We start from the raw sequence: 27,923 nt of genomic DNA on the forward strand, positions 1-27,923 counted from the left end.
AAGAGGAAAGAGTATCCATGATGATCAGTGAATTGATAGATAATTACTTCTATTAATGATCAACATATCAAGTCACAAAATTGATTTCTGTTATCATTGTATGACAATAATAGACATCAATGAACAAATTCCTTACACAATTTTGTTCTTGTCTAACATTTTCAAAAGTTGTTTTCTAGCGTTTGTAGTTGTCTTAAGAACTTTGTATTTGCCCAAAAACAGTAAAGTGTGTTTTAAACGATTTCGTTTTAAAACACATCATTATTAATGATGTTGTTGTTGTTGCTAATTCCCATAAATAAATCCGTTGACATTTAGGATGTCCGAAACGAAAAGGGGAGAGGAATGAATGTCGTTCCAGTCCAGCCCTAAACAATTCAAGATATGCTCAGGTGATGCCTGATTTTGATGGCATTTAGGGCAAAGAGGAAAGATCTTCTGATAAGCAGAAAATATGAGACTTTTCAGGTGTCCACTGGCCAGTCGGGATAAGTAAGTGTTGGTCTGCCTGTCACCAGGAAGAGATAGAGAGAATCCTGGTCTTTTTGCTTAATACCAGTAGTGAATAGGAAGAAGCAGCCACTTTAGTTTGTTCTGGGCCTTTTTGCCTTGCGAAAAGTTCAAGGTATATAAGCTCTGAAGTGGAGGGGACTGGATGGTCTAGTCCCTTCATTGTAAGAGTGTCAGCCAACTCGTTTCCGTGGATATCGACGTGGGACGGGATCCATTAAAAGTGGACTTCATGCTGCTGGGAAATGAGATTTACTTTTTGTAAGATCGAAAAACTGGTTTTATCTCCAATGAGGATCCAATTTTTGAGGTGTTGAATTGAACTGCGGCTGTCAGATAGTATCCAAGTATTTCCAAAGTGCCCTTCATTCAAGATTTTCTCTAGTCCCCTGTCGATTGCAATTAGTTCGCTTCGAAAGACGGAACAAAAATCGGGGTTGCGTTGATGAAGAGTGTAGTTCTCTTGAGGTGTTTCAATAAACACTCCACTGCATTTCTGTCCATCCATTTTACTGCCATCAGAGTATATTTTGATGTCGTTTGGAGGGATTTTATACATGATTTCCTGGGACAATTATCTGAGGAAGTCAGTCACACAGTCTTTCTTGTCAAGCGTGGTAGGGAGGCTTTCATGGAAACTGATATTGGAAAGATCCAAGCAAGTACTGAGATTGCAATGAAGATAAAGAGGTTCAATATTTTTAGCGATTAACAGTTGCGATTTAACATGACTAAAAGGACTGTTTTTCTTTAGCCTTTGATTGCAGGCCCAATTATTTAGGTAAATAGCAGTTATATTGCCTTGGTCTAAACTGGAAAGTTTATTGAAATATTTCACAGCTTGTCTTCTAAAATGAAGAGGTTGCAGATCTGCTTCGTAAAGGACGATCTCTGAAGGACAGTTACGTTTAAATCCAGTGATGACGCGAGCGGAGCACAGTTGAATCTTTTCAAATTTGTTTGAGTTAGATTGAGAAGCACAGCAGTAGACAGGATAGCCATATTCTAGAATTGGTCTAACAAGAGCCTGATAGGAAGTCCTAAGATTAATGATGTAAGCAGTTCAATCAAGTAAATAACGCTTGGAAAGTACGCAGAACAGAAAAGATCGCTGATATAAATTTAAGTAATGTTGACTGTTACCTTTGATTTAATTTTATTTTATAACCGTTGTCTAACAGCCGACCCAATTTTGGGTTTACGACTACTAATGTTCAACTCCGTAGCCTTGTAATTTTGAACCCAATTTAGAAGACAAGGGATCTTCAGGATCCCTTGGTGATCAGGATTGGGTGAAATTTTGCCCTCATGGAGGACTTTTTGATGGAAGAAATCCGCATTTGTGTTACATGGAGAAGAAAACCCTGGAAACTTCCCACGGTTAGCTTGATAGCAAGGGAACTCTAACCCATGATCCGTCTTCCACTTAGGATATTTTACGTTAGCACCGTGGTCGTTGCAAGCCGGATGCGGAATTCGTGTGAACCAATCATCGGTGGGGAATTGGATTCGAACTCGGTTCACCTCATTGGAAGGCGAACTCTCGATCTCCTGAGCCATCATGGCGCTGTTACCTTTGATTGTCGTGGATGCTGTGCATTTTTAATTTCTTACACTTGGGTAATTAGTCAATAAAGATAGTTATTAGAGAACTTTCTAGCTGTTACGCTATGTAAATTGTCTGAAACTACCTAAAATGCTCCTTTTCACACTTATAGTTTGTATTCGTCATATTTTGACTAAAGAATTAACGAACACGGTTCCATAAGCGCAGTGTGCCTTCAGGATGGGGTTCTTTATTTCTATTTTATTCTTATTTATTTTTCGTATTTTTATATCTATTCCAACGATTGAATTTGACTCTCTTCATGGTCATTTTTTGATTTCATTAATTAGATAAAAAACGATCGCAACGGACGAACTAGGAAGATCATTCAAAAATTATTTTAAAACATGCTTTGATGATTGGAAAGAACGTTGGCAAAATTGCAAACACTTAGTTTGACCTTCCAACAAATTGTTTGCGAACGAACCCATGTATCTACATTAAAAAGATATTGTTAAAACAGTTGGTATGATCTGATTATAGTGTTATAATAATTTTCCTGTAGAAATTTAAAGAGAATAATTTTTTAAAGTTTTGGATTTATAAATATAAAATGTGTTATATTTATAAATGTGTAATATTTCAGGGGTCTGTTTAGAAGAAATTTGGGTCCGTTAACAGACCCTTCACAAAATATCTTTTCATAAAAACGAACCCTTCTCTAAATATTTTAACTTAAAAACGAACCCTTCACAAAATAATTTATCTTTTAATCGGACCCTTCACAAATTTGTTTATCTTCATTATTGTTTTGTTAATCCAATAAACCCTTCCCTGCGGGGTGGGGGGGTGGGAGAGAAAGACAGATGTAAACGAACTAAGATTTGTCTTCTGCAGACGTTTCTTCCTTTATTCGTCCGAAATGAATATTCTGCTTTCAGCAGTAATAGGCTAAATACCAAAAATTTTTATGTTGCATCTCTAATTTAGTAGCAGCAGTTGCAGTTCATTCTTTAAAATTTAATTTTTTTAAATTATAATTTTACAGTGTTGGGCATAATCTTGTATGTCTTTACAATTTAAAAACTCACTGAAAAAGTTTTTTGCAATAACAGGACCCTATTTGCACAAATTCACAAAAGCAGGACCCTGGTTGAAAGAATGTGACTTAACGCTTATTTTATATTCACAAATTACGAGTAATTTTTTCACAATTTTACAAATTCGGACCTTTCACAAACTGTTTGGATAGACCCCTGTATTTATAAAGCAATCATTAGATGAATTCAACCAATTTTACGCGATCCAATTTTGTGATATAACATGTTAAGTATAGGAATTTACAGATTATACCAGAGATCTACAAAATTGTCATTCTAAATAGCGTTGGTCAAAATGAAACAAAGATCTCCCATGATTTAATTTCCTGTAATTCGAGACTTGTGAATTTGACAGTGTCTGAAATACGTAAAGTATTTTACAGCTTTATTGATCTAATTTGTAATCTAATTAATTATTGATCTAATTTGTAACTTTATTGATCTAATAAGATTCTAATTTGTCTTTATTAACAACATTGCTTATATAACTTTAGGGTTGTACCCGAATCACCTCGATGGCTGCTTATTCGGGGCGAAAAGGACATCTTTCGAAAAGTTGTTCAAGCAGCGGCGAAAAAAAATGGCGTGCCGTATGAATTTGTTCAATCAGAGACAGAAAAACTTATGCTGAGAAGCGAAGAAATCAGACAGAGTACTGGTAGTACAGCAACAATACTGGATCTCTTCAAAACTCCTAATTTGAGGAAGAGTACGTTGATATTATTTTACAATTGGTAAGTTTATCAAAAGTTACTACATTTCAGTATATCCTTTCTTTATGTCCAACGGGAATTAGGGAACATATGTGCTTTAAATAAAGTTAAAACACCGTAGAAATAGGACATAGGTCACATAAATATGTAAACATCGTTTCGGTACTATAAAGCACATCCTTTAGAGTCAAGAATGTGTGATTTGAAAAGTGATGTTAGAAAAACTGATATAATTCTGTGCTTCGATACTGAAAAAAAGTACTTAATCATGGTACCAAAACGATTGGATGTATGTTTATGGGACACCACTAGTGCTTTTTTGCACATTGTTTTATTTATTAACAACTATGTTAGCATTGTTTTTTTGAATTAAGCTTTAAGTTTGAAACAAAGATTGCAGTATTTTTTTGCAATTCCGAGGTTTTTTTTTCTTGTATAATTTTTTGCTTTAGTATTTTAAAATATACGATTTTCAAAATGTTAAAGACGTTATACATTCTTATTAAATAAATTTGAAACAAGTTCGAAAGAATAATAAAAATTTTCAAAAATCAAATTTTCTTATAACGCTGGAGTACTTTTGTTGCTCTTTTTGCTTTAAAAGTTTTTTATACATTATTAATAGCATGATTATCTATACTTATTTATCTAAAAAGTAAAATCTTGTAATGAAAAAATTCTAGTGCATTATATCCACAAAGTAAGGTTCCAAATATTATTTAATTTGTCCTGATTTTTTTTTTTAGTTTGTAACCAAAATATTCACACCAACATGTGGGTAATTCCACCATTGATGAAAATCATATCTTGACACTTTAAATGCATAATTATTTTTATTGACTTTTAGAAAATTAAAATGTTTTTGAAAATTAAGGACTAGATGATACGGACGTAATGTATTAATTGTGTTACGTTCTTAATACTCAGTTTTCAATTTTTGATTTTTTTAAATAAATAAATGTAGTAAAAATTATATTAAGTGTAAATGGCACCTAGAGTTATTTAACTAAAAATGGTAGAACTGCATGATTATTTTTCGCCTTAAGCTGAGTTTTGTGCTTTAAAGTCTTCAAATAAGGCATTCGTAAATGTTGCAACTAAACTTCATACATTTGTCTATAAAGTTTGAACTAATGTAATTTTGTTTTCTAAAGTTGTGGTTTTAAATGTCATTTTAACCATATTTATAGGCTGGTAAATTCATTCATCTACTTTGGGCTGTCTTACAACACTGAAGAATTATCTCTGAATCCATACCTTAGTTTCTTTCTGTCAGGAGCCGTCGAATTTCCAGCATACTTGGTCACCATTAAAGTTATTTCTAGCGCTGGTCGTAGACGTCCATTAGCGATCGCAATGATTATAGCTGGCTTAGCTTGTGCTCTTACAATACCTATACCATCTGGTAAGAATTTCTTTTAATAAACAATGATTTTTACAGTTTAGGAAAAATTAGAAAAAATGCCATTATGCCCATTCTAAAACAATGGTGCGTTTGCTTGATTAACCTAAAAGAATTTTTTTCCAATACAATCACTATAGTGAGAAATATTGTTAATAATTAAAACGGTAAAATTGTACCATTTTTTTAAAAATTTAAATTATTTGTTACGTTTGTGCATCGCCTTGTATGTTTGTCGCACTGTAAGTCCGAAATTGGTGATAATCGACATTCACCGGTGAATGTCAACAATCACGTGTTCGCTTTAGAACACGTTGGGAAGTTTTTGACACATGACGGTTTTTTACCTGTTTATACCATGGTTTTTACCGTCATGTCAAAAACCCATAGTTTTGGTAAAACTGTATTTTTATTTGAGCTTAACTGCTTGTAATTTAAAATTAATTCATTTTTGGGCAATAAAATTAGAAAAAAAGTTGTTAAAAGATATTTAAGAACAGATTCTTGCATTTTCCCAACATGATTATATCAAAACATACTATTTGAAGTAAAATATTAGGATACTAAACAAAATTTTCAACATTTCTAAGCATCATTTTGTTTGGCATATTACATTACTGAAGAATGTCAAGTCATTCTTGACTCAGAGTTGGTTAGTAGTTACAAGTTTTGAAAGTTTTGTTTAGCTTATTTCTAATATTTAAGAAATGCCAAATTTTAAATTCTTTTTTTTAGTTCTTAAATTTATAAATAGTTCCAAGCTTTTTTGTTTGTTTGTTTATTTCTAACAATTAAGAAGTGCAAAATTTTGAATCCTCTGAAAATCAAGCTATAGTGATAAAAGTATCACTATTTTCAATAAGTATATAACAATATTTCTATATGAATGTATATCCTTCCATAAGAATACATGTATATGGTTGCAAAATCAATAGCAATCATTTACAACATTCATTTATAAAGGCAATTATGTGTAAATAATATATTGTCCGCTATATGCCATTAATGAAAGAAAACAGTGGGTTTTTTACGGTTTTTACCGGTAAAAACACGGTTTTTACTACTGTCATGTCAAAAACCAGTTTTTGACGGCAAAAACCCAACCCTGTTTAGAACATGTCCAAATTGTTTGTTAGAGTGCTTTATATAAGTGTCTGGTTTTAAAAAATATTTGATCAACAATTTTTTTTTCGATACTTTAATATTACTTCGATGGTTCAGTATCTGATTCTTATAGATAAACATTTGGGGATAACTGGAAAAGTGTGTACCAGGAATAATAACCAAAATGATGTTTTTTAACGATAAGTGTCACTACATACATTTGCCCTGTATTCCCTAGACTGATGTATCTTTAAAATTAGGGTGCTGTTGCCCGGTATTCCTTGCACTGATGCTTTTTTTAAAATTAAATGCCTCTGCCTGTTTACATTTGCCAACATTCCCAACACTGTTGTTTCTTAAGGTAAAGGGTCGCTTCCCGGTATACACTTTTTTAGTGTTTTCCAGCACTTCCAACACTGTTGATTTTTTCCAATTTAATCGTATAATAAAATATTGAGTAAAAATTGAAATATCGATGAAAAAATGAATATCAAATCAGGGGTCTGTTTAAAAGAAATTTGGGTCCGTGAATGGACCCTTCGCAAAATATCTTTTCATAAAAACGGACCCTTCACAAAATGATTTTTCTTTTAATCGGACCTTTCACAAATTTGTTTATCTTCATTATTGTTTTGTTAATCGAATAAACCCTACCTAGGGCAGAAAAAAAGAAAGATGGATGTAAAACGAATTAAGTTTTGTCTTCGGCAGACGATTCTTCCATTATTCGTCCGAAATGAATATTCTGCGTTCAGCAGTATAGGCTAAATACTAAATATTTGTATGTTGCATCTCTAATTTAGAAGCAGCAATTGCTGTTTATTTTTGAAAAATAAATTTTTTTTAATTATAATTTTACAGTGCCGTACATAATCTTGTATCTGTTTACAATTTAAAAAACCCTTGAAAAAGTTTTTTGCAATAACCGGACCCTATTTGCTCAAATTCATAAAAGCGGACATTGGTTGAAAGAATGTGAGTAATTTTTTCACAATTTCACGAAAAACGGACATTTTACAAAATGTCTGGACAGACCCCTGCAAATCAGATCTAGCAAATACTTCGGACATTCACTAAAGTGGCTATGTATTTGTTGACATTAACCGGTGTAAGTTGACAATCACTAGATATTTAGTAACGTTAACATATAAGGGTTCATACGCACCTAGGAAAAATTAATAAGTGGTATCAATTTCGCTATAAAGTGGCTGAAAATTTCTTAATATTAGCTTCCACTATCAAAATGAAATTTAATGTACGCCACTTGTGATCAATATATATTTACTTGGAGAAAATAAAATATTCTCTCAGCTACAAACATGATAGTATAAAAAAAATGTTAATATTACTGCCACTTTTTAATTTTTTCCATGTTCGTATGATACCTGTATATATAAAATATAAAACTTTTTTTTGTCAGAAGTAACTTGTTTTTTTTCCTACTATAATTTTCCAACTATTTCGTCATATGGGCTTCGTTCAGGATTCAGACTTCTAGAATTTGCCTTAAAAAAAGAGACAATGATGTAGAATAAAGGTATTTTTATTATTAAAATAATTTATGATATTGTATCGAATCGTGTAAATAGAGTTGATGTGAAATTCATACATTAATCATACATGAATGTAACTCACGTTCGATGAAAAGAATTTAAAACAACTAACACGACGGAGAAAGAAAAAATCATTAATTCTGTGTCAGGACAATGAAATTTTTTTTTCATAAAACAGAACTTCTGGTTATGTGAAATTATTTGTACATTTTAACATTGTTTATCTCTATTCATTTTATTTATTTTTTAATTGCTTGAATAAATTCCAAAAAAGGAGAAAAATAGGTTTAACACTTGTTGCGTAGACAGTAGATTGATCATAATAGTAGAATGTAATCATCAGAGATGCCAACTTGCACCGGACAGCAAATATATATTTTAAAGTGGTAGTTTATCAATTGTGATTCTTCGTTTAATAAATTCAATTTAGTAGATTTTTATCCACCACTATTTCTAAATAATTCATAGGCTTATATAATTCACCACTTATACTACCTCTGTCCTGCTACTTCCACAACTTCAACCAAAAATGTTCAACATACCAATACCAATAGTTAAAAAAGCAAATTATCTTGGCCTTATAATTAATAGCAAACTCACCTGGAATGATCACATCAAAAGCACAATAGATAAAGCAAATGCAGCAATAATAGCCATACAACCATTAATATATAATCAGAATATGTCACTTAAACTAAAGAAGCTACTATATACAACAATGATCCGCCCAATACTTACCTATGCCTCACCTGCCTGGACAACGATACCTCAACATCTACTGAAGAAATTAAAGCAATGCCAAAACAAGATCCTTAGAAAAATAACCTGTGCAAGATGGTTCATCCGGAATACCAATATACATGCAGATCTCAAAATACCAACTCTATCACAGCATATATACAAGCTAAATGCAGATTTTTTCGATAAAGCCATAGAATGTAAAACAGCAAATTTTAATGAAATCTTTAAATTTGAAAATTATATCAAAGATAAAAACTACAGACCAATAGCTGCACATTTCACCTCCGACGCCTCATATCATAACTATCAAAACAAATAATTTCATCAACTTTTCTGAAAATAACGTTTACTCATGCTGATACAATTCTGAACAACTCCAAAATCAAACAAACACAGTTTAGAGCAAGCTGCTCAATTTATTTTTGATTCCTTTTTAGTTATTCAAGCAAAGAGCTTGAAACATTCATAAAAGCAACTCCATTGCCTGCTCACATCATTGCTCAACCAAAACTGTTATAAAATTCCAGATGAATGGGATAGGGGCCGCTTCGCGGCCCAGGTGCCCAATAAAATCAAAACACTAGGACTAGGACTATCTCTGTCGTGCTATACCTTTTAATAAGCAAGCAAGCAAACATAGTCAAATATTTGCCGTTTTTTAATTATTTTGGTGTGTCTCTGAATTATAGTAAAAGATAGATAGATCAAATAATAGACAGATCATAATAATAGTGATTGTTCATAATAATATATTAATTTCCGGAATATTCATGGAATGTTAGCAAAAATATTATGGCATGCCACTAATTTTGTTTATTATAAGACTCGTCCAAAAAATAACAATGGAAGGGGGAGGGATAGTGTATTTAAATTCGTATATTAAGTTTAATATAACTATGTTCTTCGAACTTTATGAGAATTTGTATTTTATTTTGCAAAGTTTTCGATGAATTTCAGAGTATTCTGAAAAATTTTTGAATATATTTTCGTTCGAAAGTTGTTTTTGAGAATAGATGTTAATTTGTGGATATTGTGCACCTGTGTAACGATAATTTGTCATTTTAGGTTTCAAACGTTTTACATAACTGTAATTTTATTAATAATTTCAAATGCCTGAGCTGGTTTTTTACTCCCTTCTTTTCAGATGTGGTAGCATTGAAAGTCTTGTTTCCCCTTGTGGGTAAATTTTGTATAACAGCGACATTTGCTACTGCTTACGTCTACTCGGCTGAAATTTTCCCTACAGTCGTGAGAAACGTTGGACTCGGAACAGGATCTACAGTAGCTCGAATTGGTTCAACAGTAGCACCTTTTACAAGAGAATTGGTAAATTTGAATTTCTTTACTTTTTTATCAACAATATTTTTAGCAATATTATGCAAGATTTTATCGCTTATTTTATAACCGGCATGGAACAGTCGACCTATTTTTGGGTTTACGACTATTAATGTTCAGCTCCGTAGATTGTAATTTTGAACCCAACTTAGAAGACAAGGAAACTCTTGAATCAAGTATTGGAACAAACTAGCCTTCAGAGAGGAGGACTATTTGTTGGAACTAGCCCGCTTACCTCCGATAGAAAAACTACGAAAACATCCCATGGTTAACCTGATAGCAAGGGTAATATAATAATGATCTTCCTTCCACTGGGGATATTTTGTATTGTTATCGATGTGAGCTAGGAGCTGAATTCGTATCGACCAGCCATCGCTGGGATTCAAGCCTGGGTCACCTTATAGAGTGGCGAATGCTCTATCCAGTGAAACACCTCGGCTTACGTTTGCAAGACTGTTAAAGTTAAATTGATGGTACACAGAGGCTTCTAGCTCTGGTTCTGCTGATCAATACAAACGAAACTTTAGATACGAGTCGACCAAAAACTATTTGTTTTAAATTTTGACGAAATACTGAACTATAACAATTGGAAAGTGATGTATGCATGTAACCAAATGTATATTATTATTCGGCAAGGTTGGCTCATAGAGAAGATAGGTGTGTAAAGAATTAAAATATTTTATTATTGTTATATTTTAGAGTTGAATCTTTCAGTTTTATCCATTTTAGCACTAAATGCGAAATTTCAAACAATAACACTCTTTGAGTACCGTCGGTTTAACCAACTAATTAATAGTTTTATTTTAAACAACATGTACATATTTTCTTTTCTTCCAAAAACATTAAAAAAAGAGGCATTTTTCAGAGCATGCTATAAAAATTAAGGCCCACCATTGTTTCACTATATGCAAGCCAAATGAAGACATTACATAGAATGTGTTAAAAAAAAAGGATCGTGAAAGTTTTTAATTATTTCTGATACAAAACAATAAATAAATGCCTTAAATACATAAAAAAATATTCTTAAACATAAGAACAATTTAATATATTTTTCCGTGTATCTCTTATTTTGTTTTGTTAAAAAATAAATAATGTAGGTAACACAATGTAAAGTTTATTGTCTAACTTAATAAACTGTTTTTGTAAAATCAAAACTTTGTGCCCCAATCTCTTCTCTTTTTAAAAGTTCTTTACCACAATAATTATAATTTGCATCGTATATTTTAAGTTTACTTCTTCATAATGTATTTATGTTTCAGGGTGCTGGTACATTTTCAAGTCTTCCAGATCTTTTATATTCACTTTTATCAGTCACTAGTGGTTGCCTTATATTTTTATTACCTGAAACTAACAATGAACCTTTTGCTGACACGTTAAAACAAGCAGAAAAAATTGGACAGTAAGTATAATTTGTTTTATTAGCTGAGATGTCAGCAGTTATAGATTTATTATTAGGACATTCCAACGAAAAACTGGCAACAGATTCATTATCCCTAACATCTCATTTCTGTAGGGCGATTCTGCTATCATGGGGCACACTTAAGAGAGGTAAAGGTCCTGATTGGGCGTGATGAACCAATTCGATGGCCATCCCGTTCACCAGGTTTAAGCCAACATTCTTTTCATGTGGGCATCATTTACGAGACTTCCGTTGATCAATGGTCCTTACAGGCAGAATTTATAGCCAAAAAATTAATAGTCAAACGAAATTTCGACCGCTTTCTTGTAAATTGAAATGCTGAAATTTCAATTGGAGTTCTGTGCTTTATACCAATTAATTGCAATTGGATACCTGTAAGTGCAATAATCATAGGTATTTCTGGCATTTGTTGATTCAGAAGCCAATCAGGTTCGACAGAAATGCTTGACGTCGCTTCCAGGGATCCATTTAAATCACATTATAAAGCTTAATTACTTTGCTTCTTTTTGATTTGCTAGGGCCCAATTGTTTTCAAAGTGGTGCAAGCAATCTTTCTTCATTTAATCAAAAGTTTGTTAATTTTCGTTAACTTCGTTAATCAAAAGTTTGATAATTTTTTTATAAACAGAATGATAATAACATAAAAGAGAATAAAATATAAAAAAAACATGTGTTTTCTAGCGAAACAGAAAATAATTTGTTTTTGACGAAAAAAGTTAAAGTGTATCACTTTGGTAATAAACTTTTATGACCACAGATAATTCCACACGTCTTTCAAAAATGCAATTACATAAATTTTTATTTTAGTATATCGTATTAGTAAATATGTATGTCAGACTTAATTTTCAACATTTTATCACGAGCATTGTTATGAGGCTATAAAGTTAACTCAGCATTAAATTATACTTTCAGCATAAATACAAACAAATTGATATGAAAAAGTAACTTAAAAACACTTTTTTTTCAGGAAACCAAAAGAAGAAAGTGCTGAGATTCCAAAAAATGATGTTTAAAGAAGATGACTTAAGACTACTCAAGGGCATTTCACTTCATATAAAACTTCATTGTGTATTTTTCTGAAGGAAAAAGTCTTTTTTTCTTATCATTACATCTGCAATTTATGGTGGAATTCAATAAATAACGCGAACTGTCATTACGAGGTTGCATGCATCTGCGCTGTTTTACGCCTTATTTAAAGTCATGTTATACTTGTTTAATAAAGCTTTTAAATGTTTATGTATTATATGTATTGTCTTAATATATTTACAGTTTAAACTGTTTATTTTCATTAACCAAAATGTTAGGATTTAAAACTAGTTTGTCCTAGCCAGGGGTCTGTTTAGAGGAAATTTGGGTCCATTAACAGACCCTTCACAAAATATCTTTTCATAAAAGCGGACCCTTCACAAAACATCTTTTCATAAAACGGACCCTTCACAAAATAATTTATCTTTTAATCGGACCCTTCACAAATTTATTTATCTTCATTATTGTTTTGTTAATCGATTAAACCCTTCCCAGGAAGGGGGGGGGGAGAAAGACATATGTAAACAAACTGAATTTTGTCTTCGGCAGACGCTTCTTCCTTTTTTCGTCCGAAATGAATATTTTGCGTTCAGCAGTACTGCGTTCAGCCAAATACCAAATATTTATATGTTGCATCGCTAATTTAGTAGCTGCAATTCTTGTTTATTTTTTAAAATTTAATTTTTTTAATTATAATTTTACAGTGTTGAGCATAATCTTGTATGTCTTTACAATTTAAAAACTCCTTGAAAAAGTTTTTTTGCAATAACGGACCCCTATTTGCACAAATTCACAAAAGCGGAAACTGGTTAAAAGAATGTGACTTAACATTTGTTTTATATTCTCAAATTACGAGTAATTTTTTCACAATTTTACAAAAATTGACCCTTCACAAAATGTCTAGACAGACCCCTGCTAGTTTAAAAAAATTAACTCGGAAGACGAAAATTTTTAGAACACTAAGCAAAAAAAAATAATCTGTCCTAGAAAAATCAATGTATTATTGAATACAGAGTAACTCTTCCTTTGGATTTTAAAACCGTTTGGATTTAGTTAAAATACGAGTCCACAAAATTTTGTCGATTTCAGCCATTCGCTGAAGTCTTGATCATGCAAATCACTAATTCGCGGGGATGTTCAATTTGACTGTCATAGTAAGACTCGCAAACATTCTATAGGGCTCAAATCAGGTGATTTCATCAGGCCATTCGAGATGTAATTGGATGTGTGAGTGTTTATGGAACTATAACCTTCCAGTCCGATAAACTTTTCTGTCGTCATTTTGAAAATTAAAGTTATTTAATTATGAGATAATGATTAAAAGGCAACACCCAATTATCCAGAATTCTTAAATAAAAAAAAATTACTTCATGTTTGCTGTTACACGAGTGAGCAGGCATTATTAATATTATGTAAAACATCACAATTCGCCTTTTTCTCCGTCACCTTTGGAAGCTTTTCACGATAACTCTAGGGCTAGCAAATATTTTGTCTGGTGAACTTAGCAACCCCCTGCTACTGAACCCAAAATATTAGCATCACCCACAGGTGGTTCAATTAATATCTACTTAAAAAAAATAGCTGGTTTACTGCCTGTCTTATACCGTTTCTCGGCTGCCATTTTGGATTTGTTGTAAAAAAAAGGTCTAGATAGAGCTCAAGCTATTGGCTATATTGTGTGCACTATAGGTAGATGGTGCACGCAAATTTTGATCAACTGGAACAAATCTTGACAAAAGAGAAATTAAAAAAATAAATTTTTGAATTTTACTTAAAATTGATTCTTCACGCTGTTCACTCTGATAAGGTAGAGGAGAAAATGTCAACTTCTGTCCAAATGACAACAAGAAGAAAAATGGACCAAGAACCAGATATTTAATACTTATTGATTGTTTAAATTGTGCGCTAGCACCAAGTTCGTAACTACTTAAGTTATCTATGTGAGAGTTAAAAGTGATTGCTCATCTACCATATATCCAGTGTAGTGAAAAATATAAAATACTATATAAAAGTGCGTAAGTAAGGTCAGGCGTATTAAATACAAGTAATTTTAAACCTCTTTACATTTTGCTCAAAAGTTAAATTTCTTTAAAATATACGCAGATTAATTATTTAGGAAGACCAACTGGTTTATATTATGTATCAATTTTAATAATATTACTAACTAAGCCCATTCTACCATTTCCAATCACTTTATGCTCTGGTTTTCATAAATGAAGGAAAAATTCTAAAAATAATGATAACTCTCCCAAAAATAAGCCACTCCCATTGAAATTTGACTAAGTTGTCAAATAAGAGTTGCTAAGTAAAATTGCAATACATAAGTTAGCGGTGCTGCAATGGAATTACGTCATCTGCAATAAGTATATAATTGTATGTTTGATCGTAAGCCTGAACATTTCGCTGTGTTTCTGAAATTGGAAATTTGAGGTAACCAATTTGTAACAATGACCTCCAGGCATCATTTGTCCGAAGAACTGCCATTGGAAGACTAGAGGAAAGGCAGATAGAAGTGGTCACGTGGCTGGCTAAATATGAGTTCTTCTGTGGCTCATAGACTTTTGGCAACAATTTCTAAGCACAGAACGTTCAATCAAGGACGGCCAAATACTACGACGAGCACCGACGACTGATATTTATCGTTATGTGCACAAAGGAATAGAACAGCAACTCCGAGTTAGCTTAGATCCTCTTCTAATGTAGCCACCAGAAAACTGGTGTCGGCATATACTGTTTGTAGATAGTTTCACGAACGTTGTTTGTTCGCTAGGTGCCCAGCCATATGCGTAAGCCATATTTAAGTTGAGAGCAGCAGCATGTCCACTGGAGGGCTGTTCTCGTCACAGGTGAGTCCAGGTTAAGCCTACAACCCGATAGTAGGCGTATCTTTAATTTGGATTCCGATATCATCCATCAAACACACGTGAATGAGATGCATACCAAGTGGGCAGTGTGTGTATGTGGGGTGGTATCACTTTGGGAGGACGCACAAATCTGCATGTCCTTCCACTTGGAGCCGTGAATGCACATGTGTATAGAGATGACATCCCGTTTATGTAAGCCCTTATGCTGATGCAGTAGGTGATGATTTCGTGCTACAGACCGATAACGCAATGCTGGACAGGGTTCGCATCGTGGATTATCTTCAGCAGCATACAGCTAGATCAATGGACTTGAATTTTGTCGAACATGTTTGAGTATGCTATTTGCACTCAGACCCTTGAAACGTTTGCAACTGCTTTGCAAGAACAATGGCTTGCACTTCCAATGGAATTGGTTGTTATTGTTGTTCTATGCCATTAAGGAAAAGGGGATGATGCGCTTCTTCTTGTTTTCCAATAACAACATTTATCGCCAATATTACAAGTTCTGTCATATACATACGTCACAGATCGTTTATAGGGCGGACCTATTCATTTATCCATAGATCTTAATTTCTGACCTAAACCAGAGAACGATCAATCTCCAATTCAGAACATGGAGGACTTTGTCATCCGACAGATTTAACATGCACTAGTCACCATTTACTACACGGGGAATCGTCTGCCGGTGGGAATCGAACTCGAGACCTCTTGGACATGGGCCCAACATCCTACCAACCAGGATATCCCGGGCCCAACGGTACTGGTAGACCCTTAGAGGAGATATTAGGGTAGAGAGAGTCAGTCTATTGTTTAGGCTCGGAAAACTTGTTCAAAGATGGGGGTTACCTTTTTGGCGAAAAATTCATAGCTGGCGGTCGCATCGTACAGGAATATTTTGAAGAGTACCTAAGGACTTTTCTCTTTTTTTTAATTTTATTTTGCATGCTTTCCCAATTTTATTCGTGATTGTAAGAAATAAGTTTTCTAATAAAAATACATCATAATATGTGCGCTACATATAATTATTTGCTTTTAATTGCTTAATCATAAAAAGCTAATAACATATTAGTTAAGCATGATTTTACCAAGCAATGAAATAAAAATAATGATTTTTTGAATCGAAGATACATTTGAAAGTATGTAAAATATAAAGAAACATTTGCAAATGACTATATGTATTAATTATTTTTGTCAAAAGCTCATAAGAGATAAGAATCTTTGTCCATTAAATGAATCCGCAGTAAAATGCTTAGAGCATAACACACTATTATTGGATGCTGTGAATTCTTCTCAGTGGACATTTACTTCCCATACTTTTCGTTTTATCTCATCTTTAGGAAATCTACGTCAGTTAGCTATTAATACTGGGTGGTTTTAAAATTATTATTATACAAATAAAATAATAAAGAAACATGCTGAAAAATAAGTAAAATGTTTTTTTTAAAATTAAATTAAAGTATTAACTGAAATGATTTGAAAAAATCTCATAATACACTACACATTTAGTATCTGATTTTTAAAATGCAGAATATGTGTGAATAAAAAATTAGCAATTTTATATTTGAGTTAAATAATTATGTAAATTGTTACTAAAAAACAAAGTAATTTAAAAGAAAATGTGTGTCTTCTATTAGTACAACAAAGAATTATTAATTCAGGTTCAGATCGAATGGTCAGCTTGTCCATGAAGTAAAGGCGGGCGATACGCAGTGCTAGCCACATTATCACTCTTATGACTGTTGATCATTAAATTGTGCTAGCTTAACCTTCATGACTTTCAGGCACTCAACGGGATGTCGTGGGAATGCTTTGCTTTAATAATTGTTAACACTTTACTTATCTTTTATTTTTTCTTAATTTTTATTAGAAAAATATTTAGTTAAATTTTTAAAACATATTTCCCTAACATTTATACATACTTTACAATGAAAGCCTTTTATAGTTAATTTTAATCGATGCATAATTTTTCTTATTTAGATTACGTATAATAATTTAAAAAAATTTAACAGGGCAACTGAAATGGCAATTTTTAATTTTTTTATTAATATATATATACACTGGTATGCAATTCATCTTTTACATAACTTTTCTATGGTTTTAGTGTTATTCATAATTTTTCTGATAAAAACAAAATATTTTGTTTTATTTTTAAAATGAATATTAATATTTTTACATGCTGCACAATTTGGAATTCTAGTTTGCCTGCCTATCTATAATAATTTATTTCAACCAATTCATACAATTAAAATTTTAGTGAGTTAACATAACATAATAATTTAAATTAAAATAACAAATTTTGGTTTTGTTATTCGTCACTTTATTTTATTTAAAAAAAGTATTACGAAACTCCATATAAGAACATACTATCTACCTGTTGTTTGAAATATTGATAGTTTTCGACTTAATTAACATTTTATATTAAAAGAATTAATTAATGTTAAAAAAAAAAGAATTATTCACTTTTTATTTCTAGAAATCAAAATAAAATACATATAATAATAATAAATAGCTACTCGTTTGATAATACTATAACAATTATTTAATAATAGGGCCTATTATTAATAATATAACCTATAAAAACCTAGTTAATATTTTCCTGAACAATAAATGTACAGTAATAAATATAAAACTTCCTACATAAATATGAATATCCAAACAATTTTTCCTATATAATAAAAAAAGTGTTCTTCGACTTATAAATTTTATTTAAAAACGTAATTTTTAAAAAATAATTTTATTTTCGATCCAAAAAATTATTTTTTACATGAAATGTACTTTCATATCTTTTTAAGTCTGTACAACTAAAATATGCACTTAAATTCGCTTGAAATTATTAAAAAAAAATTATTTTAGCTCAATCATTATAAGTTAAAGAGCGAAAATAAAGTGCGATTTGTTTGTAAACATTGGCGTGAAAAAAATGCGCCAAATCCGATGCGCGTGCTCATCAAAAAAGGAGTAAAAATATCAGAATATTTATATCAATATGAAATTTAATTGTAATGAAAATGCCTATAAATGTTAACTACATTATTATCTATCAATTTAAATAAAAATATAAAAAAATAATAGTTATTTTGCTAGTTAAAAACCAATTAAATTCATTTCATAACCTGACGTGCTAACATAAAAATCACAAATAAATGTTTATAAGTGAATATAAAAGAATACAAATGTTATTTGTGAAATGCAAAATGTCCTCCTTTAATGAATTTTTCGTCACACCCGTATCTACAGCAGTGTACTACCATTATTTTAAAATTTTATAGTTCAAAACGCAGCTCATCAATCCACCTCCATAGTAAAAGACTGGGGATAGGGTTTACTGGAAGAAAAGTTGTCCAGGAATCACGTGACGATGTTCTTTGCAACGAGAGATGGGGGACTGGTTCTCTCTACCTAAATTACTCCTCTAAGGGTAGACCACATAATTGAAAGTATCACACATATGTTATGCTTTCGGACATAGTATGAAAATCTATGTGCTATTTCACAGCTAGAATTGATCATACTCCATACTGAAGGTACTTCAACTATTCCAAACTGACAAAGATTTATTCATTTCACACATATGCTGATTTCTTTAGCACCATAATTGTCTGGTTAACGCTTTTTGTGTTATTTTATGCATTATTATGTGCACTGCAATGTGTACCAGTTTTCTTAAATTCTATGCGTAATTTTTTAATTATGATCAATTTTGTGATTTTTCTTTCATTTATGATAACTAGTGTCTAAGTTTGTTATATTGTTCAAAAATAATGCAGGGATTTTGTTAGAGTTTCATTAAGAATATTGTTAGATTGATCGAATTAAGTTAAATCAAAGATACTGCTGTACGTCAAGTGATCGAATTTTCCATTTTCATTCTAACTCTGGTGAGAGTAAAGTAAATTTCTGACAAAAATATGCATCAGAAATTTGTGATCTGACTTAGGCTGTATTTCTTTTAATTTATGAGGAAATTCATGCAATATATGGTTTAATTATTTAAATAATACACTTTGAGGATTTTTGAAATTTTGCTTTTATATAAATAAATACATTCTTTTGACAAAAACCAAAACATAATAATATCTTTCAGTCAGCATTATAAAATGTAACAAATATCTAGTACACCAAAATTGATTTAGAATTTTTTGAGCTATTTTAACCCAAAATTTATCTTTGCTGCTAGTAACAGACTAGAAGTGTTGCTGCAATCAAACTGAGGAACTGTTGCAACATTTTTAGTGTGTGTCCAAAAATTGGAATACTTCCAAGACGTGTGAGAGCTGAACCCAAAAGGCTCTTGCAGAAATATTTGTTTATTCATTATTTGTTAAGACAATTATGACGTGTTTAAAATCTGGTGGGTAATTAGCATTCTTTATAATGCATAATAAAGAGTGCATTTTTTAAAATAGAAAATTTTATTACATGGAGTATATCGTTCATTAATAAGATTAAAATATTGTTGTTAAAAAAGATGGTAATTAACAACATTTATTAGTTTCTTTTATGTAGAATGCATTTCAAAAATAGTACCCGTTTATTATTAATGAGAATAAAAAAAGCTCTTAATAAACATCTTTTATAAAGCTTCGCCTTTCCAGCCGATTACGTGTATTTTAATGATATTTACAATGATTCGTATTTTTCCGCATGATTGCCAGCAGTGCTAATCTATAAATTATGAATTTTCACGTCTTGAGAATCAAGTCTATCATACCATTCAGCAATTTCTAACAATTTGATTTTATGTTTTGTTTTCATTACTACTACTTCAAGCTTTAATGTTTACGAATTGGTAAGTTTTCTTAAAACACTCTTACATTAAAGGAATACACTTTAAAATGTATTCAAAAACTGATTTTTATTTTAAATTTTTAAATAAAGTGAATATTTTTCAAAAGTTTTAAATCAATCTGAGAATCAAATGCCTTTAGAAAATTCCCGTATTATCGGTTAAAAGTAATGTAGAAAGATAAAGTTCAAACAAAACTTTATTTTTGAAAACGCTGAACCAGGATTTTTTAAATTTAATACACTTATGTTGAAATTTTGTACACTTCTACTAGAATTTGATTATTGACTAAGCAAAGGATTTTTTATATGAGTAAAACTAATTTTGTAAATCAATGTGCTGATATAAATTTTATATTGGGATTTACTTTTTTAATTTTAATTCATATTAATTTTGGACGAAAGTCATATTTTTGTGCAAACACACAATGGAAATTTTTTAAAAACCTAATGACTTTTTCATCATATTATTTAAATAAGTTTAATGAAAATATTTTTAATAAAGATTTCGAGTATTTGTCGCATGCGTTAGAAATCTCCCTAATTTAGTCAATAATAATTCCGAATATTTTTAATAGTTTCTAATGGCATGAGATTTTTCAACTTATAAATTTGTCAGACAATATTCTAGATAAATTTTTCACATGCGAGTGTTATTCTGGATTGATTTGCCACGTATTATTTTAGATAAATTTTTTAAACATATTTCTTGAATGAATTTAATAAAATATTTTTGTATTAGCAAAAAGTAATACTGTACGTACCAATTAAGTTATTGAGACTTAATATTTAGTTTATAGAATTATAACATCTTATTTTCGAATAAGATCAGGAATCGAACCAGGGATCTCTGGATCCATAGTTAGACGTTTTTAAACTTTTAACATAGTTAGTTAAAAGTTTTAACATAGTTAGACGAATAAAACTTTTATTAAATTCTACTTAATAATTGAACAAAATTAGAAATTAAGCACCCCTATCGATAGAATTGACTATTGATTGAATAGATTATTATTCTTTGAGTAGAGCTTATTTTACAAGGCATGTAAAATTTACCAAAAAATCATATTTTTTGTATACAATTCTAAAAAAATTCAAAATTTAATTTTTTAGGAACTTCTTTGTTTTTTTATAATCAATTGTTTCTTGTAATTTGAAAAATTTTTGATAGAATAGAATTGTTGATGGAATTGTCTGTGCATTAAACAAAAATTCTTTCATAGACTATAATATATAATGTCATAAATGTTAACGGAAATTGTATTTTTCACATACACCTCTACAAAAATTCAATTTTCAATTCTCGTTCAAATCCAACCAGACTTAGAAGTGTGCAAAATGTCAAAAGAAAAATGGGCATATATTAGATTCTGATAAATCTTTTCCAACATGGGTATGCTTTTTTTCCAAAAGGTATCCAAAAATAAGTTCACATTCTCCAAATTTTTCAGAAGAAAAATATTGTCCAGATGGTGCTTGTTTACATGCTTAAGGCTGGAATAAAATAATAATTTACTGTTATGAAAAATTTAGAAGAAATAAGATAAAATGTAAATTTTGAAAAGAAAAAATGGTGGTTAATTATTTTATCAGTTTTATTTAATCTAAGTCAAATTTTTTTCTTCTGTTCATTGCGATGTTAATATTTTTTTTCTAAAAAAAGAAAATACAAATGAGGGATTTGAGTTTTAAATACTTATTTTTCAAATAGTAAATGAAATATTTCAGATATCGATGAATTTCATCGTGTAGTCTAGATAATAATAATATAAAAATTGCTACTACTACTTTTTACTTCAAGTAAATTCAGTCATGAAAACATTAACCTTCAGATTTCTTTAAAACTGCCGTTTAGCAGCCTTTTCCAACTCCATAACCTTGTAATTTTAAACATTACTCAGAAGACAAGAAAACTTCTGGATCGAGTATCATGACAAGCTTCACTGAAAAGCTTTTTTACCCCTTTGACGGTAAGCTGCTGCAAGTTAAAGGGAAACAACACAGTAACATTTTCATAAAAATGAAAAAAAAATTATTGTAGTTTTCGATAATTTATTCTTTTGAGAATATTATTATAGCAAAACATTGAATAGATTATCCAGAAAATTTAAAAATTGCACCATAATATGACGAGGGTTGCGTGTGACGCTCTATGACATATATTAGGGATGGGCTAACTTTTTTGGTCGAGGGCCAAAAATCAAGAAAAAAAAATTTGGGTGGGCCAAGTAAAAACTTCAAAATTTAAAAAAAAAATCGATATATAAGTTTTAATTTAAATATTTAGTGAGATGAAGGAAATTTCGATTTCATTTTTAAAAGTTCCTTACATTAAGGTTCGAAGTGAGATGTGCCTATTTCAAGGAACAAGGCTAAATGCTTTTCTGTTAGTCTACTTCTGAAATGATTTTTTTCTAAGGTTCACAGTTGAAAACTCTTGTTTACATATAAAGATTAAGCAAACATAGCACTGATTTTCTGGGCATGAAATATTAAATTTTGGAAACTAGCTTTTGGTAATGATTTGTAAAACTTTGCTATATTTAGAAACAACTGCTTCAGATGATTGTTAAATGGTCCGCTCTTTGGAGCGTAAAATGCGCAGTCTGCCAAATGTGAAGTACAATTTACCTATATTAGATTCCTCGAGAAAGACAAACGGTAGTTGGAGCCAATCTACGGCTTTTATATAAAGAACTTCTGCTTTCAACATTTTACCAATTGAAACTGTCTGTGCTAACTATTTCCATCAATTTATGTTTTGTAGAACAAAAATAGAGAAAGTAAAAATGTCATCAGTACTTTGTTAAAAAAGGAAAAACAGAGATAATTTTAAACATAGTCGACAAGAAAATGGTTTTTGTTTATATTTGCCACGGATCGGCAAAGAAAAATTCTATCCGCGGGCCGGATTAAATCTTCCGGCGGGCCACAGTTGGCCCGCGGGCAGTAGTTTCCCCATCCCTGACATATATGGACAAGTAAACGTTAGCTCTCAGTTGATTAATGTATTTACTCACTTCTATCAAACAATTTTGAAAAATACTAGCATTTTAAGTATTTTATTTAAATAAATTGTTAATAAGTATAAGAAAATGAATTAATTCTACTTTCAGTATAAATAGTTGAAGTTGCAACCTATTTAGCTGTAATTATTTATAGTGAATTTGGAAAAAGGTTATTGACAATTAGAAATAAATGTAAGCCCATCAGCTAAAGAATATGTTCAAGTTTAAGATGATCGCAGAAATTCGAATGTTGCTCTAAACACATATGATGAACACATGAGGATAGATCCATAAGAAAAAGGGGACTTGAAACTGCTGCAAATGAGGCAGCAGAAGCACTTTATGAACTTGGTATTGACGGATTATAGTTCATTTACATTTTTTTTATATTTATACGGACTAACTATGCAAACCAATTTACTTCAAATTTTGACTATCAAGCATAATTCACAATTAATATAGTTTTTGCTGAAAGGTAGGGATTATTTTAATGGAATTAAAATAATTTTGAGTAATCCACAAAAATGAAATTTTCTTCATGTCATTTTTTGATATTTTTGTCGAAACTTCGCCATTTTCTGAAAAACATTTTCAAAAATTCCTATCTTCAATTAAAACTACATTCCTGTTGCATAAAAAAATAAAACCGAATCCAATTTGAATGATTTTTTCTTCAACTTATGAGTACAGCCAGTTATGGATAATTTAAAAAATAAGTTGTGAACACAGCATTATGGAAACACTAATTTTTTAATTTTCTATCTTTGTAACATGATAAAATGAAGATTAAAGTATGTACAATTCGATAAAAAATAAATTTAGTTAAGTCTGTCACAATAGGGTACTTGCACTTCAAAAAGAAGAAGAGGATCACGAATACTGGCACATATGCCTATGACGTCAGCTCCAGCTGATCGTTCATAAGCAAAATGGAGAGTTAAAGTTGCGTTTCTCCACATAAGTTAAAATGTTAATTAACGTGAAGTTAATTAAATATAGCGCCGCATCACACTTCAAATTTGTTGAAAAATAATTCTTTTTAGTCTACGTCTTTTACTTAACTTAGATTTATTATTTCTTTAAGCATTTTATTGTACCATGACACGTTTTTATTTCAGATACATAGCAACATTTATGCATAATAAGTATATTTATGTTCCACATAATATGTTCTACATTATATGTTCCATATAATATATGGTGAAAGAATTGAAATCTATGTGAAAGAATATAGAATGTGTCACTTAAGAGAATTGATACTTGACGGGCTTGGCTTAACAGTTAATAACGTAAATGAATTTTACGGTTTAACGACTTATCACGATCGAGATACCTACTCTACGTCACGTGCAGGTATCCCATTGTTAAAAAATTCTTTTAAAAAAATCCTTCTTTTTTTACATAGTTCTACAGTATTGTTCCGTCTTACAGCACTTCACGTAACCAGCATGTTGTGAACAGTAGTGATCACTGGGAACTCAATACTCTTTTTATGTAATATTTATCTTTACGGCATATTAACACTTTTTAATATAGTATGTAATCCAATTGCTATTAGTTGGTCCATTTCAAAACGGATTCAAGCATTTTTTAATTTATTTTCAATATATATTGTTGATTCAACGACGAATTATTTCTAAAACGCCTTGATTTGATAGTCATAATGTATGTATATGGATATTGAAAATTGAACGAATGACAAGAAAGTAACGTTAATATTCTATATTTAATCAAAAACTTCTTTTTGTCAAATAAGAATGATTAGAAAATTAATAGTTCAGTTGTGTATGATAAATCTAATCTCAAAACAAGTAACAACGCATAATCCGACGTCGCATTTTGTACATTCGCATGGAGTACCACTGCTTCTTTTATGTAACCTGCTGACAACACATTTCCTTCATCTCAAATTGCCAGATACATTTAAAGTCTATATCATTCGAATCAGAAATAAATTAAATATCTCAGCGTATTTGGTGAAATTTCACCATTGTTATTTCAATCAAGTCTGCATCCAAAATACAGCAGTCTCTCGCAAAAAATTCTTGAGAACTATTACTCAGTTTCAGGTTTTAATCGCAGTAAATAATAATACTAAAACCATATGCACCGCAAATGTGATAGTATTACATAATTACTCAACAATCACGCCTCTCTAGCGAAACGAATTTAAGACAAAGAATAACTAACCAAATAAACGAGATTTTTTTTATTTATATTTTATAACCGTCGTTGAACAGCCGACCCAGTTTTTGGGTTTACGACTACTAATGTTCAACTACGTAGCCTAGTAATTTTAAACCCAATCCAGAAGACAAGGAAACTCCTGAATCAAATATTGGATAAAATTTGCCTTCGTGGAGGACTTTTTGATGGAACTAACCCGCATTTGCGTTACATAGAGTAAAAGACCACGAGAACTTTCAACGGTTAGCTTGACGGCGAGGAGACTCTAACCCATGATCCGTCTACCACTGAGGATATTTCACTTGAGTACTTTGATCGGTGCAAGCCGGATGCGGATATCGTATCGACTAGCCATCGCTGGGATTTGAACCCGGTTTACCTCACTTGAAGGTGAATGCTCTAACCCTTGAGCCATCACGGCTCAAATAAACGAGATTATGCTTAACTAAACTAAATTAACGACAATATACGAAATAATTTCTGAACATAAAATCGATACAGCACTAAGCAGCCAAAGCTATCTCCAAATGCTCATTTGAGTCCATAATCTGTACCGACTGGTCCACTGGAAGCACATATTCGCTCATAGGACAAAATGGCTCAAGCTCCCCTGTTGGTATTAGACTTTCTTAGAGTGAACGAGCTCATGGACCTGATCTAGCTCTGCTGGTCATGAGGATGAGAACAACAACAACATAGTTAGGAACTATACTTTAACGAGATTAATGGTCAGTTTAACGTGAAAAAGATTATATAAAACTTGAAGCCTGTTATAAGAAGCATAGCTTGGATTTAACGAGGAAAACATTTTTATTTGAATATTATTTTATTGAAGCTGTCAGAAAAAATCTATTTTATTACTTGTTGTTGTTGTAGCAGTAAGCCTGCTTGATGAAACCAAGCGTATTTAAGGCAGAGGGGATCGTTCTTGTTTTTCAGTGGCGTCATCTATGGCCAAGAATACGACTTCAATCACATACATGTCACAACCCGTTTATAAGGCAAACCCATTCTTTCATCCACAGATACTAATTTTGACCTGAACGAGAGATTGATCAATCTCCGATTTAGTACCTCCTGAGGTATGATTTGCCATGGAAGACTTAATGACCCGACAGATTTAACGTGCACCAGTCACCATTTACTACACGAGGAAACTTCGGCTGGCGGGGATGGAACTCACGACCTCTTGGGCATAGGGCAGACGCCCTAACAACCAGGCTATCACGGCCTATTTGTTGTAATTCCATTCCCTTTGAAGGTTTTAAAACATCAGTTTTGTTCAAAAGAAGAAAAAAGTTGATAAACAATAAAAAGAAGATATACAAAGTTTCTCATATGATGTCATGAATCTCAAAATTGCAATAATTAATAAAAGATGTTGATATACAAACCATTAAATAGATTCTATACTAATAGTTGCTTACGTGCTACTTATCGATTGCATACTTGTTCCCTGCATGCATGTTATGAATTAATGCTTGTAAAATGCTGAATCTGATGGTGAAGTTAAACCTCTATCATACGCATCCGAGATATTAAGCTTTTCTACTTTCCTGGACTCAGTAGGTGATAACGACAATGTATTTCATTCTATTTTTTAAGATCGAACAATTACCAAAATTAAATCCCAACGAAAAACTCATATGTCATTCCAATTAGTGCAAATAAAAATTATAATATGCAAGCCGCATTTAAAAATTTTCTTTATCATATTTCTGCAATAAATGTTTTTTTTTTTTAATTTTTACTGACAATGGATTAACGAGCACCCCGATTTAACGACAAATGGTCTTGGTCCATATTAATTAGTTATAGATGAATTCAACGTATTAAGTAATTTTTTAGTTAATTTTATTACTAATACTTGCTCTTGAAGGTGCGATTCCAGCTCCTTACTTTGATTTATAAACTTTTAAAAGTAATGGTGAACACACTAATAGTAAAAATTAAGTCTATAACTCGATTTAATAAAGCGGTTTTTTCTTTGTTAAAATTTTTTTTTAAAAAATTAAAAATTTTTCGTCAGAGATTTAAATATTTGTGATGATCTTTTCTTTTTCTTGTTTTTCCTTTTGTTACAAACTGTAAACGATGGAAAAAGTATTTTTCTTCTTAAATACATAATAGTCATATATTATCTAATTATCAAAATTATGATTTCCTAACTACAAGTGCAGAAACAGAAGTTTCTAGAACTAAAAATATTGTTATTAGCGATAAAGAAAATGCTCTTGATTTCATTGCTTTTGTTTTCAATGTCCTTTTATACAAAATTAATAATTGACAAATATAAATATTTTTGCCCATAAATGCTTTCTCTTTTTCCGTTTTAATGGATTTATCTACCGAGTGAATAGGGAAATATATTTCGAAATAAGCTTATCAATGTGACTACTAACTCTACAAGAAGTTATTTCTGACAAAGCATTTCTTATAAATAATTACCCTTTTGTGCTTTGAGTCTCTATTCTGCTTATTATTATGTCATTTGGATGAATGACTAAATAAATTAAGAGACATGGATAGCTAAATAAAAATATATAAATCTTGATTGGATTATTTTTGAATTTACGAACTCTACAGAGCTCATACAGGCACTGTGGGCTCTCATAATTGAATTGAACTT

General features: G+C 31.0%; 2 protein-coding genes across 5 annotated transcripts in view; both read left to right on the top strand.

Moving 5' to 3' along the window:
* Positions 1-12,664, top strand: part of LOC107449789 (organic cation transporter protein) — a 54,106-nt gene extending 41,442 nt beyond the window's left edge. For 3 of the 4 annotated variants that reach the window (XM_087164190.1, XM_043042900.3, XM_087164191.1), the window contains exons 6-10: positions 3,651-3,890; positions 5,060-5,274; positions 9,814-9,995; positions 11,264-11,403; positions 12,392-12,664. In XM_087164190.1, the coding sequence (XP_087020316.1) occupies positions 3,651-3,890; positions 5,060-5,274; positions 9,814-9,995; positions 11,264-11,403; positions 12,392-12,437 (823 nt within the window). In that variant the 3' untranslated portion in view covers positions 12,438-12,664. Of the gene's footprint in view, positions 1-3,650; positions 3,891-5,059; positions 5,275-9,813; positions 9,996-11,263; positions 11,408-12,391 lie in introns of those variants that run through there. The other variant, XM_087164192.1, reaches the window with a different exon arrangement.
* A 7,210-nt stretch (positions 12,665-19,874) lies between these two features.
* The window catches only part of LOC107449793 (organic cation transporter protein), a 39,439-nt gene continuing 31,390 nt past the window's right edge, over positions 19,875-27,923 (top strand). Inside the window, exon 1 of the mRNA XM_043042903.3 lies at positions 19,875-20,103. The gene's annotated coding sequence lies outside the window, so the exon portion shown is untranslated. The remainder of the gene's footprint in view (positions 20,104-27,923) is intronic.

This window comes from Parasteatoda tepidariorum, chromosome 5, assembly GCF_982258835.1.
Source record: "Parasteatoda tepidariorum strain Cologne lab strain chromosome 5, Ptep-v5.0, whole genome shotgun sequence".
Taxonomy (NCBI): Eukaryota; Metazoa; Arthropoda; class Arachnida; order Araneae; family Theridiidae; genus Parasteatoda; species Parasteatoda tepidariorum.